The sequence below is a fragment of the Cricetulus griseus genome, chromosome 2, assembly GCF_003668045.3.
Source record: "Cricetulus griseus strain 17A/GY chromosome 2, alternate assembly CriGri-PICRH-1.0, whole genome shotgun sequence".
Classification (NCBI taxonomy): Eukaryota; Metazoa; Chordata; class Mammalia; order Rodentia; family Cricetidae; genus Cricetulus; species Cricetulus griseus.
The window spans coordinates 387,498,918-387,512,173 of record NC_048595.1 but is presented as its reverse complement, the minus strand read 5'-3'; the positions used below and the strand labels follow the sequence as shown (position 1 = coordinate 387,512,173).

General features: G+C 37.0%; 1 protein-coding gene across 8 annotated transcripts in view; it reads left to right on the top strand.

Moving 5' to 3' along the window:
- The window catches only part of Kif21a (kinesin family member 21A), a 120,483-nt gene extending 107,823 nt beyond the window's left edge, over positions 1-12,660 (top strand). For all 8 annotated transcript variants that reach the window (XM_027396319.2, XM_035440832.1, XM_027396315.2 and 5 more), the window contains 7 exons: positions 830-966; positions 1,996-2,176; positions 3,601-3,765; positions 4,899-5,016; positions 6,685-6,855; positions 8,326-8,525; positions 11,444-12,660. In XM_027396319.2, the coding sequence (XP_027252120.1) occupies positions 830-966; positions 1,996-2,176; positions 3,601-3,765; positions 4,899-5,016; positions 6,685-6,855; positions 8,326-8,525; positions 11,444-11,537 (1,066 nt within the window). In that variant the 3' untranslated portion in view covers positions 11,538-12,660. The remainder of the gene's footprint in view (positions 1-829; positions 967-1,995; positions 2,177-3,600; positions 3,766-4,898; positions 5,017-6,684; positions 6,856-8,325; positions 8,526-11,443) is intronic.
- The last annotated feature ends 596 nt before the right edge of the window (positions 12,661-13,256 follow it).

The following is a 13,256-nucleotide window of genomic DNA, read 5'->3' as shown; positions in this document are numbered from 1 at the left end:
AAATAATGGTGCTAATAATTTAAAAGCAGGAACATTTAATGTTGTAACTCACAGCAAGAAGAAAAATTAACAGTACATTTGAGTGACTGGTGTGCTCTGTCTTGGTTTAGTCTCATCTTTACTCTTCCTGACACTCATTTTAATTCATACCCCATCGTAAGGAAACCCTTTTAAAGTTAGGCCACACAGTATTTTGATAACCCTTTTAGTCTCTAGTGCATGTTCTGCCACATAGACCAGACACTCCAGAAACAGCTCCCAAAGAGCTTGACTGCCACTTACATCTTTCACTTTAAAAATCTTTGAGATTATCAAAGGTTTTTTCACCCCTTTAAGTTGCTGGCGCTTGAAAATCATCTTCCCTTAAATTTCTACCCATCCGATAGCTATATTTTTTTTCCATATTCCTTTGAGAACTGCTTTCTGTGTTGCTTAGGTGTCATGTGTTAAACTTTCTCCAGCATGTCCCCTTTGGGTGTAGAATTCCATTCTGCCTACTGTACAGCTATGTCTTCCAGTCAATCATTTCTACTTCCTCTTGGTCATAACACGGAATAATTGTCAGAGGGATGGAATGGTTAATAACATCCAAGTATATCATCACTTTTACTGTTTGCAGAATTAGTTATTAGTGGACACCTAATTAGTTTATGTACTCCACTGCTATTGCTTCACACTTTATCAGCCTCCTTGTGATTAAAAGAATCAAGGGAACAGTCTGGATATTGTTAATAATAATTTATAAGGGCTTTTTTAAAAATGGAGGGAAAAAGTAAACATACTTTCATAATAGAGATGCTGAAGTCCATCTTTTTTCCCCCCAACTTAGGGGCATAATCAACCCATTTCCTGCCTCCAAAGGAATCAGAACATCTTCACTTCAGTGTGTTCACATAGCTGAAGGACACACAAAAGCTGTTCTCTGTGTGGATTCTACCGATGATCTCCTCTTCACTGGATCAAAAGGTGCTAGCCATGGCTGGAGAGACTGCTAGTGGTTAAGATTGTGTAGGGCTCTTCTGTAGGATTTTAGTTGTTCCCAGCACTCATGTTGTGCAGCCCACAATGACCTATAACTCCAGATTCAGGGGATCTCACACTCCCTTGTGGCCATCACATCCACCTGCACTCATGTGCACATACTCCACATAAACACACACACACACACACATACACACACACACACACACACAATTAAAAGTAAACTTAAAAAGTAAAAGCTGCTAGTAACCATCTAATGATCATATGTACATATTTAAAATAGCTTTTAAACAGATCATTAAAAGACTACTTAAATCAAGTGAGTCTGATATGCTGGTTTTATACCTAAATTGTGTAAAATATTAAAATTGTTGCATAGTGAGTAAGGGAGTAAATCCACTGTTTATATTTGTGAATATAGTGGGGAAAGAATGCACCTCCCTTCAATGATTGACCCTTATGGCATACTGTGTTCTAGCTTTTGTATTGGACAGTATACAAATTTATAAAAGACCACTACAACATACAATGTGACAAAAGACTGTAGCAACCTCCATTTCTTATTAACATGTCAGGCATGGTATAAACAAATGTGTTAATTCAGTAGCTCCCATGAGGCACATGTTGCAGCCTCACATTACAGATGAAGGAACGCAAGATATCAAAATGTTTTTCCCATGTTAATTTAGCTAGTAGTTCAAACTAGATTTACAGACCTCCAATCCTGCACTGTTAGTCCCTTTGCTACATTATAAGAAACTAAAACAGTTAAGGCAGATACCAGACAGTCATGCCTCACTTCTGTTAGATCCGCTTTACCTCTCTTGCCTATGAAATTACCACAGACATTCAAGGATGTGCTGGGATGCCTAGTGCAGAATAGCTGGAGAATACCGTCATCCTTTGCTGTTTTGTTCCCATGGTGTAATGCTGTTTAAATAGTTTTTGCTGTTAAAAGAACCTAAAATAGTTGACATTCACAGCATTTCTTCTGCTTCTATCTGTTTGTTTTAGATCGTACTTGTAAAGTTTGGAATCTCGTGACTGGACAGGAAATTATGTCCCTAGGGGTTCACCCTAACAATGTTGTATCGGTAAAATACTGCAATTATACCAGTCTGGTCTTCACAGTGTCAACATCTTATATTAAGGTGTGGGACATCAGAGAATCAGCAAAGTGTATTCGAACATTAACGTAAGTACCTTGAAAACAGCACAGTTCTTTTTAACATTAGGAAATATGGGACTATTTATATACTTTAGTTTTTAAAAATCACCTACTTCTCAGAGGACATTTAAATGTTCACCATAAAAATACAAACAAAATAAGGAGGAAAAAGTTGAACACAACCAAGAATGGACCATGAAAAGAAAAAAGATGGATTGGATTAATCTGTTACTATGTGTGGATGTCATACTCTCCCTTTTCCAAATGCTAAGGCAATGCTTGAGAGCACTACTTACTACCTTATAGGATTAGTGATTTAAGGAAGTATCAGTCCTTGGAAGATGACTAAACTGACCATTGTTGGTAGTAAGGAACGATTTGCAATCTAACTATCCTTGAAATAACCAAGTGTGTTTTAGGATGGACACTACTTCCAGCCAGCACAGACTTTATAACTACAATCATGTAGGACAGTTGGGGCATGAGTCTTTTCTCAATTTGTGTTGTTATAAATGTGTTAAAACTGTAAAACAATTTATTATTTTGGTCATGAAATTAATACCCATTTTTCATAATCAAGATTGAGGTGAACTCAATAATTGTATACATGAAAAAAGGGAATGTTGACTTGGTTTCTAATTCATAGTTGAGTATTGAGAGACATTTTCTTACTTCAGAGCTAATGTTTCCTGTCCTGGATAGAAACCCCCAAAGGGAAGTTCTGTAGAGGAAAAATGCCTAATCCCCAGTTAGAAAGGTCTCAGCTAACGTCAAATCTGAAGAGGTTGGTTTTAACGCATTATTTTAGATTTTTAGCAAGGAAAATATTTCAAAATTAAAAACATCTCATCATGTAAATTTTTTGGAAAATATATGTAAGCCATAGCTATTTTTTTCCAAACAAAGTAGAGAGTCCATTAAACAAAAGCTGAGTACAGTTCGAAGGTCTCAGTGTCCTTAGTCCCTAGAGCTAACCCTGCCTGGTATCTAAATGGATCCTGGTGAGCCAGGCCAGCAGAGGGCTCCTACCAACAGCAGCAGATTGAGCTGCCTTCCTGGCACTGCCTTCATCTGTTGAGATCTTGGCTATGGAATTATTTTTTTTTTAATTTTTTTATTTTTTGGAATTATTTTTTAAAGGATGTTTTAGTCATCTCCAATTCAGGGCTTGGGGTTCATAACATCATAGACACACACATTAAGAATTTAAATGATACCACCCTGGTTTCTTCATTCACATGTTCTCTCCATTGGCCAATACTTACTCATGGTGTGACCACCTGCTTGGTGCTGTGCCTGGTACTGTGAGTGTGGCTTGAGCACAAGTAACTCCTGCTGTTCTCTACAGCCAGGCTCTTGGGAATTTAGGAAGCTTCCAGCCAAGCTCATGTCTGAAAACATGACTTATTTTGTCTTGTTATTACTTATTTTACTTTGTGATTACTTACTAGATCTTCAGGTCAAGTTACTCTTGGAGAAGCTTGTTCTGCAAGCAGCAGCCGGACAGTAGCTATTCCTTCTGGAGAGAGCCAGATCAATCAGATTGCACTAAATCCAACCGGCACTTTCCTCTATGCGGCCTCTGGAAATGCCGTCAGAATGTGGGATCTTAAAAGGTAGAACTTTTAGAAAACATATCTCTTACATATATCAAATCCAACTTTAAATACTAATAACACCAAAATGCTTGTAAAATCTAATTTTCACATGCCCTCTAGCTCACACTTAAAAAATGTTTCAAATTATGTTTTATTTTGCATATAGCAATGCAATTTACATATTCAATGGGGTGAAAAAAGAATGATAAGATTCAAACAACTATTCTTTTAGTTACTTTGTTAATACAAATTTGTTCTTTTTTAATAGCAGGATTAAATATAGGTTTATATTAACAAAGTGACTGAAAAACAATTTTTAAGAAACTGTAATATTAATATCCTAGAAGTTAAAGGCATTGCTGTATTCCAGCAACTTGGTTTGAGAAAGGACTACCACATAAGTTCACTGTTACCCTCTGACAACTGACTGTATACATAAAAAAAAAAAAAAAAAAAAAAAAAAAAAAAAAAAAGGTCTTGCTATTTAGCTCAGGGTGGCTTTGAACTTCTTGATCTCAAGTTCAGGTTGGGATAACAGCTATGCACCACCATACCTGGGTAGCATTGTTTGTTCTTACACCTGTCAGATATCAGTTCTAGTCATGTTCAGCCTTTATAATGAATAATGGATTGGCTCACCAATGTATATGTATTTTCTCATATACATAGCTACACATAGATGTGGATGCTTTGGTATATGTATATATGTGCATGATGTATGTGCATGTATTATATATGTGTAGGTATAGAATAAAATAATCCTACTTCCTCCATAGCTTCCTTGATGTTATAAGCAGTGATATCAATGTTTTATTCAAATGCAAATTGAGTCTAAAAGGATTAGTCAAATCTTTTATGAATTCATGTATTTAATAAAGTTTACTTGAGGAATTAAGATTATCCTTTCACAATTTCTCTCACTTTTTTATTTCATAAATTATATCAAGCTTCAGAATAAGATATAAAGATTTCCCAGCTTCCATCATAGGATGTTAGTTTGGTCATTTCTATTTATTCTGTCTAGAGTTTCAAGAGGCAGGGCTGAAGTCTAAAAGAAAGTTAATAAACAATACTATGAACAAATATAGAGTGTATGAGTCTTCCATTAAGCTATGAAATGCTTTCAACAGTCATTTTATTTCTCTTTGAAGGTTTCAGTCTACAGGAAAGCTAACCGGACACCTGGGTCCTGTTATGTGCCTTACAGTAGACCAGATCTCCAATGGACAAGATCTAATCATCACTGGCTCCAAGGATCATTACATCAAAGTGTGTATTATAGAGTTGTTGATTACATTGTCTTGAGTGATAGGTTCACAGTAGTCACCAATCTAAGTCTACTTCTCTTTTTCCTTGTGACCATTGAAGTTGATTACATATTTTGTTTTTATTTTGCATACAAATAGGTGGAGTTATTTACTGGATCATAGGTAACTTGTCATGATCATCAATGGCTATACCATTTTGGAAAGTTACTCCCCCTCCTCTTGCAAGTATTAACTGTCATTTTCTCCTTGGAGGAGGGAGAGTTCTCATGAGTAACTCCTCCATCCATGATGGAGTGTTGACAGTCCACATTCTTCAGCAGGTCTTTGGCTGCTGTGACTTCCTGACTGCACTGGCCATATCAAGTTTGGAAGACAGTGTTCCCTAAAGCTCCCCATCCTCTGACTCTTTCTTTCTGCTCACCTCTTCTGTGATGTCACTTGAGCATGGAGGTGTGAACTAAATGTCCTGCTTAGGGCTGAGAGTGTTCAACAGTCACTTATTCTCAGCATGTTGCGAGGTCACTTTCTCTTAACCAGTTTTCTGTCTCATTTTTCTAACCTTTGCTTTTTTGTTTTTGTAATCTTTATTTATAGTTAGCGATATTGTTATTTTTGTTTGTTTTGAGAAAGGGTTTTCTGTAATTCAGGCTGGCCTGTGAACTCTGTGGTCAAAAATGACCTTGAACATGTAATCTTCCTGCCAGTAGCTCTAAGTATAGGGATTGTAGACATGTGCCATCACACATCAGTGTCCTAGTTTGCTTCTCTGTTGCTATGGTAAAACACTGGCCACAACCTACTCTGAGAAGAAAGAGTTTATTTAGACTGTAGGTTATAGTACAATGTCAAGGGAATACAAGGCAGGAACTTAAGGCAGGACCCTGGAGGTATGGACTGAAGGAGAGACCACAGAAGGATGCTGTTTATGGGCTTTGTCCAGCACTAATGTTTATCTACCTTTCCTATACAGCCCAGGCTCACCTGCCTAGGGATGGTACCACTCACAGTGGGCTCTTCTACATCAATTGTAAATCAAGGAAATGCTCCAAGGACATGCCTACAGGCCAGTCTGATGGAGGCCATTCCTCAACTGATGTTCCTTCTTTCAAGATTTGTCCAGTTGACAACCAAGATTAGTCATCATACCCAATTTTATTCAGTTCTGGAGACTGACACTGGGCTTCATGCATACTAGACAAGAAGTCTATCAACTGAGCAATATCTCCATTGATTGATTTTTTTTATATTATTCAAAATGAAAATTAATCAAAATTGTCTTTTTTAGCCAAGCAAGTAAGAAAAATGAAAAGATCTAATGGGTAACTTTGGGAAGGTGGAGAAGGAATTTGGAATTGAAAATCTACCTAACTTTAAACTGCACAACATGATATTGTTTATTTCAGTTTCAAATGCATTGATACATAACACCTTTAGTACTGAATGTCACATTTCTTTATTCATACATGAAAAAAATCCATTTGCTTTTCTTGAAGTTTGTGTATGTGACATGCAAACAAAGTTAGTGTGAAATAGGGCTCAGAATATTCTTCAGTGTCATTTGTACTTAGTTAATGCGGTTAACAAGTTGCTTATATGCACATTTCTGTTCCTATGAATGTGCACATGGAAGCACTTAGGGATAACTGCTGTCTTTCTGATTCTCTTGTAGATGTTTGATGTGACTGAAGGGGCTCTTGGAACTGTAAGCCCCACCCACAACTTTGAGCCTCCTCATTATGATGGTATAGAAGCACTGACCATTCAAGGGGATAACCTATTCAGTGGGTCCAGAGACAATGGAATCAAGAAATGGGACTTAGCTCAGAAAGGTCTTCTTCAGGTAATTCAGAAACTCTGTATGGTATGAAGTGGCTATTTGGAAACCACTCAGGAATCAGCCCAACAACTTGGAGGGTTTCTATATAGAGTCTCATAGTTTAATCAGGGGTTTCTCTTAAAGATTTGTTTTTAACTTTTAATGGAATGTTACAACTTGTAAATAAACTTAAACCTTACAAACCAAATTTAACTAGGCCCAAGTCTAAAAAACTCAATGGTCTTCTATATCAGTGGTTCTCAACCTTCCTAATGCTGAAACTCTTTCATAGAGTTAATAGAGTTCCTCATGTTGTGGTGACCCCCCAACTACAAAATTATTTTTGTTGCTACTTCATAACTGTCATCTTGCTACCGCTATGAATCATAATGTAAATATCTGTGTTTTCTGATGGACTTAGGCAACCCCTGTGAAAGGTCATTCAAGCCCCAAAGGGATTATGACCTGGGTTGAGGATTGTGTAGATTCACATTGAATTTTACATTTTAATACCAAATATATTTTATGTACTTTATCCCCAATAAAATTACTTCCATCAGAGTGGTAAATTGGAAGAAGGTAAATATTCAACTAATACAACTAGGTAAGAAAAGATGTGACACTACTGAAAGTTGAAAGCTGGAGAATTTTTGTGTAGATCTCTTTATTAAATACAACCACCTTGTGGTAGAACAGTTACAGGTGTTCTCTGTTTTTAAATGTACAGATGCCCCAAAAGCATGAAGATCATCTGGAGTCAGGACTTCTCAGTCTTGGGAGCATTTTGTTGAGTCCATTAGACAGTGCTTTCATATCCTACAGAATGACAGCAGGGTTTCAGTGCATCAGTGAAGAAATTAGTTAACGGAGAAAACTGTTTACAATTCTTTGCATCTGTTTGTTGCTGCATGTATGCATTACAGCTGCTACTCTCTTCTTACTTTCAGTCTGTGACTAAAGACAGAATGCACCATTAACATGAATATTTGTACAAACACTTCAGACTCTGTCACAGACATATATTCATGGCTGTAATTTTTATATTGTGAATATATGTTCAGACATAAAATCTAGTCATATGCTTTTTCTTGCTCATCACGAAATATATAAACTCCCATTTTCCTTGGGCCTCCGTATTCTCTATCAAAGTGTAAAACAGGTTTCATGAGGCAGTTCTTCTAATTCCTGCGCATGCCAGTTTATAGTTTTCAAACTTGTTTTATTATGTATGTATATTTTAGGTAAGGGAAAAGGAGAAAACTTTTGTGTGCTTCTTGAGTGTTTTAGGAGCTGTAGATTTCTTGTTAGTACTGAAAACAGTGTTGGAAATTGGGAAGCAAATTGTAGATCTATTGCCTAAATCCCTGAATGTGTAGAAATGGACTTTTATAGACTCTGAGTTTCACCACTAAAAGTTTCATAACCAATTTTATTGTGGCCACTGGTTTTGCAAAGCCCCTCCTCTTCAGCACTGCTTTCTCTGTTCTCTCCCAGCAAGTCCCAAATGCACACAAGGACTGGGTCTGTGCCCTGGGCCTGGTGCCAGGCCACCCAGTTTTGCTCAGCGGCTGCAGAGGCGGCATTTTGAAACTCTGGAATGTGGATACTTTTGTGCCAGTTGGAGAGATGAGAGGTCATGACAGTCCCATCAATGCCATATGTGTGAATTCCACCCATGTTTTCACTGCAGCTGAGTAAGTTTCCTCCTGTGGTTTTGCTCTGGGAGGGTTGCTTGTCTTCAGACTTACCAGATACTGTAGGCCATAGTATTTACAAACATGGCACAGCGGGAATCCCTGTCTCATTACAGTCATTCTAGCAACTGGTTCCAGATGACTGATGTACTTTCATTATTTTAATATGATCTCGCTTTTTCACCCAGGCTGGCTTAGCTATTCAAAAAATGGGATTGTAGTGGTGTGCCATCACTCCTGGCTCCAAATTTTGGCTGTAATTTTGGCTTCAAAATGTTAGGTTACTTCCGTGTTAGTAACCTGCATATCATTGAACCTGATGTCAGATCTTTTCTTGGTGACTTAAAAAAAATTCATTAATGACTAATTTTGATTTTTTTTTGTCTTCAGGAGAGTAGCTAATTTGCTATGATTTATATTTAGAACAAATTATTTTAAACAATCTTTGCACTTCTTTCTCCATTGACTATTTAAGAATATGGCAGTAACATCTGTTTCCTCCCTCCTCTGAATAGTTGGATTGAGTAATTCATGTCTTGTTTATTTGATTACTCATAATGAACTTCTGTGTGCCCGGTATAAATCTAGACTCTTAGGAAGAGAGCAGAAAGCAAAGCAGACACAAACTGTACCTTCTATTCTAACCAGAGCAGCAGAGAATAAGAAAGGGGAAAAACTGCAGTGATGACAGTGAGCAAGGGTGGAGTTACAAAGCAGGGCAGTAATGGAGGGAGGTCTCATGGGGTGGCATTTAAGATGTTTGAATAAGGTAGCAAAGACGGGCCATTGAAGTCATGAAATGGATACAGCAATCATCACCAGCTCCTGGTAGGGGTAGAAAGCACAGCTTGCCTGTGTTTGTATTATCTTGGTAAATGCCCTACTCTTTTTCTTTATTGTTTCTATGCTGAAGATTAACTCTAGGGCTTTACAAATTCCAAATAGGCTTCTCTCTGACTGAGTGATGGCCCCACATTGGGGATTATAGATCCCCAATGATGCCTTCTCCAGGATGTACTATTTGCTTAAGAGTCCCTACTTTTGCTTATTTACCCACAAACTTGTTACATCTCTAATAGCTCACTGAAAATAATGTATTTAAGATAAGACTAAGTGTTGTACATCACTGGGTCCCATGGATTGATATGTGAGTAACTAACTATACTTACCTTTCATGAGATACTCTCATTTTTTGGAGAATTAAACTTTTCACTATTACTCAAGGAATATTAAATGCCAATAAGTTTACTACATTTTTTTCTTAAAATCATAGGAAAAATAGTCAATAAAATCTAAGAAGTACTTTTTGTGTGTGTGTGATGGTACTACGATGGAACCTTGGGTCTTGCACTGGCTTGGCAATTACTCTTCTACTGAGCTATACCCCTAACCCCAAAGGTCTATTTTAAATTTAGTACTGTTTATATTTTACCTATCAAGCATTTTCTAAAGAGTTTGGGGTTTCCTTCTGTTGCTGTAGTAAAACACTGACCAACAGCATCTTAGAGCAGGTTGTCCATCATCAAGGGAAGTCAAGCAGACACTATGGAGGAATGCTGCTTACTGCCTCATTCGTAGGCTCAAGTTCATCAGCTTTCTTACACAGCCCAGATCTAGGCAATTCCTCTCACATTACTCTAGGCTGTGTCAAGTAGACAGGTAAAGCTAACTAGAGCACTCTCCCCCTGCCCACTTGACACAGACACACCACTTTAAACCATAATCTCATAACTTTTCAATTCTTTGTTTCCAAGATTTGATGCCAGTATCAAAATGTAGAACACAGTCCAACTTATAATAAGTTCCAAAGTCTTTAAAAATCTAGTCTCTTAATCATGGGCTCCTATAAAATAAAAAACCAAATTATATTCTTTCTTGTTCCAAAAGGGAAAAATCTGGGCATAGAAATAAATGAGATTAAGGCAAAACCACACTCCAGCCCTGTGGCTCAATATCTGACATAGGAGACTTACTTATTGTGTTGTTTTCTGGTTCTAAGATTCTTGGGCAGGCCCACTTCTCCAGCTCTGCCATCCATAGCACATACAGCTGATCTTGTGGGCTCAGGCAATCCCCATTCCAAGTTTGCCATTGTCCTTTGCAGAAGTCTCATGGCCCCATCATCTTCAATATCCTGGGTTCTCCTCTGCAACTGAGGATGTGGCCTGTCACTGTTCAGCTGCCAGATTGAAGTGCAGCCTTGGTCCCTTTGGACTACTACTTTTTTGTGGTGATCCTGTGGAAACACTTTTCCATTGTTTCAGTGCGTCTCAGATTTCACCACGATGGAGTTCTTATAATTAATCTTGTAATGTATAATAATATACAATATGAATAAAACATTTGTATTTTAAATAAAATATATTTAAATTTGAAAACATTTAAAAATAAAATTTATATATAATATGAATAAATTATTAACTAAATAGCATAAAATAGATTATAAATCACAGGTGATATTTGGTGAAGTATAAAAAATTTCACTCAGTGGCACTTGTCTCTTACTAATTTAAACTGATTCTTGAGCCCCAGTCCAACCAGCACTCTCCTGTCCCAATGAAACACAAGACTTGACTCCTGTGGAGATTTACAAAGTCCTTCCCTGAATAGATCCCATCTCCTTTGTTCTTGGTTGAGCAAATTCCCAACTCAGCAGACCCCAGATCTTGCTTCCCATCTATTCCGCTTGGTGGTTCTACATGCATTTTCCTTCTTTCTGTGCTGTGTGGTGTAAACAAGTTCCAGGCAGGAAGCACTCTATGGATTTGTGTTTGCTTTTCTCATGCAATACTGTGCATGTTTTACTTGCACTAATCAAAGACCTTCGATGAAAATTGTTGCCCTAAGTAATTTTGAGAGCTATTTCTGGACATTTCTGCCTCTGTTCATATGTGCATTTTAAATTTTTTGTTTTGTAGTGATCGGACTGTGAGAATCTGGAAAGCCCACAATTTGCAAGATGGTCAAATCTCTGACACAGGCGATCTGGGGGAAGATATTGCCAGTAATTAACCATGAATGGAGATAAGCATAAACTGACACTGTGATGATACTCTGCATTCTTTATTGAAGATGATGTCCTGCACTTATTATTAATGGAACCAACTGGAAATATATCTGAATCTATCTGCTAGATAAAAATGTATTCTAATAAAACTGTACTGTCTTGTATGTGTAATATTAATATCTACCAACACATATGCTTCTTACAATTGATGTATTGCTTGTATCACACTTTGACCATGGCTGAATTTTTGTGCCTAGTTATAAAAAGATACTTTCAAATTATTTGAATTCTAAGATGTCTGCTCTTGTGACAGAAGTATACCCAGAGTCAAAAACTCCTACCTGTTCACCCATTCAGATGGGTTCACACAACTTAAACACTTAAACATGTATTGGAACTGTTAATCAGATCGTAGTGTGCTCATCAGCAATTTTTGTCAGTCTCCAAGGGGTTACAAATTTCAAAGCCCTTTCAATATAATGGAAAGAAACTGTTATTGATGATTTCTCATAATTGACCTTAGTCTGCTAAGAAAGATAACAGTTTGTGCTAAAATGTTCACGTTTACCTATATTGACCAAAGCTTTCAGTTGTTCTACATTCTGTGCTCAGGATTGCAATGCCACAGAGCTGTTGCGTTTCTAGTGCTGGGCACATGTTCTATGACGGTGAGCTGTTGATTTCCTAACAGAAAGATATTTTGATCTATTTTCCTATGGAATTGTTTCTATTATTATCTTTTAGTTTCTTTTTGTTTAATAGCAATAGCTCCTTTTTCTTCCTCTGATTTTTTTATATGCTGCTAAATATATTTTAAATATACTGTGTTTGCACACATTGGTAGATTTATCATTTGTGGTGGGAAACAATGTAAATAGGTAGATTGTAAAGAGAGACTATCTGGCATTATGACTGTATGAATTTCTAAATGCTGTTTGATTGGGTTTTGTTAAAGGATGTATAATTTATCTGTCTGCTCAGAATATTAATTTGTAAATTCTGCAAGTTTAATTTTATGTAACGGTATAACTTTTGAAATTATCGTCTTGTGTTTTTTTGCTCTGAAAATATTTGTTTGTAAATGAAAGTTTAGCTAGTGAGTAAATAAACATGATGCTATGAATTGTTTTTTATTCTATTAATCTTTTTCTAATCATAGGAAAATTCCAGTGTTGGGTAAACACTTTTGTCTGCCTGTCTGCTTGTGGTATGAGCAGAGACTGTTATCTGATGGCTCTCTTTTCTGTTTATGAGACATGAACTAGTGTTAAAGAGCCCCAGCTGCAGCCTCGGCTCGATGAACCATGGAAACTCTAGTTAAAGAAATTAAATCAGTTTATGCAATCTGGGGGATTTGAACATAGATAATAATGCAAAACTTACTGTGTAAATGTGAAGTCCGTGACCGGGTCTCCCAGCAGAGAAGGGCATGGACAAAGACAAGAGCACAGAGCAGGTGCAAGAGCCTCTTGGGGTCCAAGCTCTGTGCTGTACTTTTTCTTGGGTCCCAAATATTAACCTGTTTGTTTTTATGTTGATCTGTATATCTATTTCTCTATATTATTTTATGCATGTGTATGGTGTTTGTGGGGAAGAACTTTTTTTTTTTAAATTAAAGCACCTATCTTTCTGGTCCTCTGAAAGAACAGCTAGTGATCTTAATCACTGAGCCATTGTTCCAGCCTCTGCTGTTCTTGTTTTTACAGCTTTTTTAAAAGTGTGAA